Source organism: Plasmopara halstedii (genome assembly GCF_900000015.1).
Source record: "Plasmopara halstedii genome assembly, contig: Scaffold_525, whole genome shotgun sequence".
NCBI classification, from domain to species: domain Eukaryota; phylum Oomycota; class Peronosporomycetes; order Peronosporales; family Peronosporaceae; genus Plasmopara; species Plasmopara halstedii.
Window position 1 is genome coordinate 1,480,072 of NW_020187445.1, and position 1,564 is coordinate 1,481,635.

The 1,564-nt window shown below is 41.9% G+C and overlaps 1 protein-coding gene across 1 annotated transcript; it reads right to left on the minus strand.

Moving 5' to 3' along the window:
* Positions 1 to 823: 823 nt before the first annotated feature.
* PHALS_10925 (uncharacterized protein) lies at positions 824 to 1,064 on the minus strand (the record flags this gene model as incomplete). Its single annotated transcript, XM_024726432.1, has 2 exons — positions 824 to 936; positions 1,016 to 1,064. 2 exons carry the CDS (start codon positions 1,062 to 1,064, stop codon positions 824 to 826), a joined length of 162 nt encoding a protein of 53 aa, XP_024577110.1.
* Positions 1,065 to 1,564: the final 500 nt, after the last annotated feature.

A 1,564-nucleotide genomic window follows, 5' to 3' on the forward strand; every position in this document is an offset into this window, starting at 1 on the left:
TCGTCTTTGGCACCGTCACAATTGTTCTCTCGGCTAATTTGTTCGGAAGCAGAATCTACAGGCAGATCTCTCAACAGTAAAGGCCAAAGTAGATCGGATATTGTTTCTGTTTCTAATGGACTCACCGAAGTGCCTTTGCCTTCCCAGCTTCTTGCACAAGGACTGTTGTGGCATAACCGCATTCCATATCGCTTTTTGTTCTGCCGAATGGTGCTGTATGTGCGGCAGAAAAGGCGGCCTTAAAGTCTTCAGCAGAAAACTCTATAAGTGCCCCAATAAACCCTTCCGAATCAGAATCGGTCATGTCATGTTGTCGGTACTGCTTTGACGTTTGCTATGATTCACGGAATATTCTAAGCAAACGTTAATGAGCATAAACTCGTCGTCGCGTTTGAATTTTGCTAGCATAAAGCAGTAGAGAAGAATTACGCAGCTTTTGACAAAGCTACTTATTCGATGTATGTTTTTTTAAGCTCGGGGGGAAATGATTTGCTAAGTATATTTAAAGATCATGCGTTGCTGCGTATAGTGGCGTCGTCACCACACTTTCCGGAAATAACAACAAGATGGTTGTCTTCGCTGCCAAAAACTTGGGATACAAAGCCGAGTTGGCTTAATGCAGTGACGGATACAATTTTGCGTCGCTTCGGCTATGAGAGATCACATGTCGTGATTATATCTTCGAGCATCAATGAGGCGATATGTACAAAGTTTGGGTTGGATAAAACATTTGTCCGTTGCTGAAAGCATTGTGAAGCCAGATGTTTTAAGATTAGGTGCCACTTCTTTAATTTTTAGACTTATTCGCACCTGTATTCGCTACTTAAGGAGCGCTAACACAACATATGGTTGTACGAGAGCTCCGCGTACTCATCACTGTATGACCCCATTCGGTAGCCACCTTAGAGGAGAAAGACATATATGGCTCAGAGGGCACTGTAGTCTGATGGGCGAACATGTAAAAGAAGGAAAAGAGAAAGAAAAAGGAGAGAAGAGATTTTTTAGAAGACCGTACCTATACGCGCATGTGCTAAACGTGTCAGCGAGTTTATCCCTTGACGCATAGCGCCTATTACTAGCCTGTCCATTTCCGCCAAATTCCTAAGTTCCATAAATACTAACTACACTTTTTAACCTTTGTAACACGCGTCCGATACCATTGGTTTGGTGGTCTGTGGGGGCCGTTTTGCAATATGAACCATCTCGGCGACCTCGGCGATTCAATAGCAATCGAAGTTTTACCAGTTTGTCGATCACCGATTATTAACTCTCTTCGACCTCTACCGATAGGAATTAAACTATCTACAGCTTTGAGACCAGTTTGTACAGGTTCTTTATCACTTTCTCTAGACATAAAAAGCAGGAGCTTTAACTTCAACTCTACTTTCTAATTTTCTATAAATTTGACCTTTTCCGTCGACAGGTTGACCTAAAGCATCTACTACTCTTCCTAACACTTCAGGTCCAACAGGTACAATGATAATAGAACCAGTTCTTTTTACAAAGTTACCTTCTTGAATTTCTCTATCATTACTAAAAACAACTACACCTACAACATCTGGCT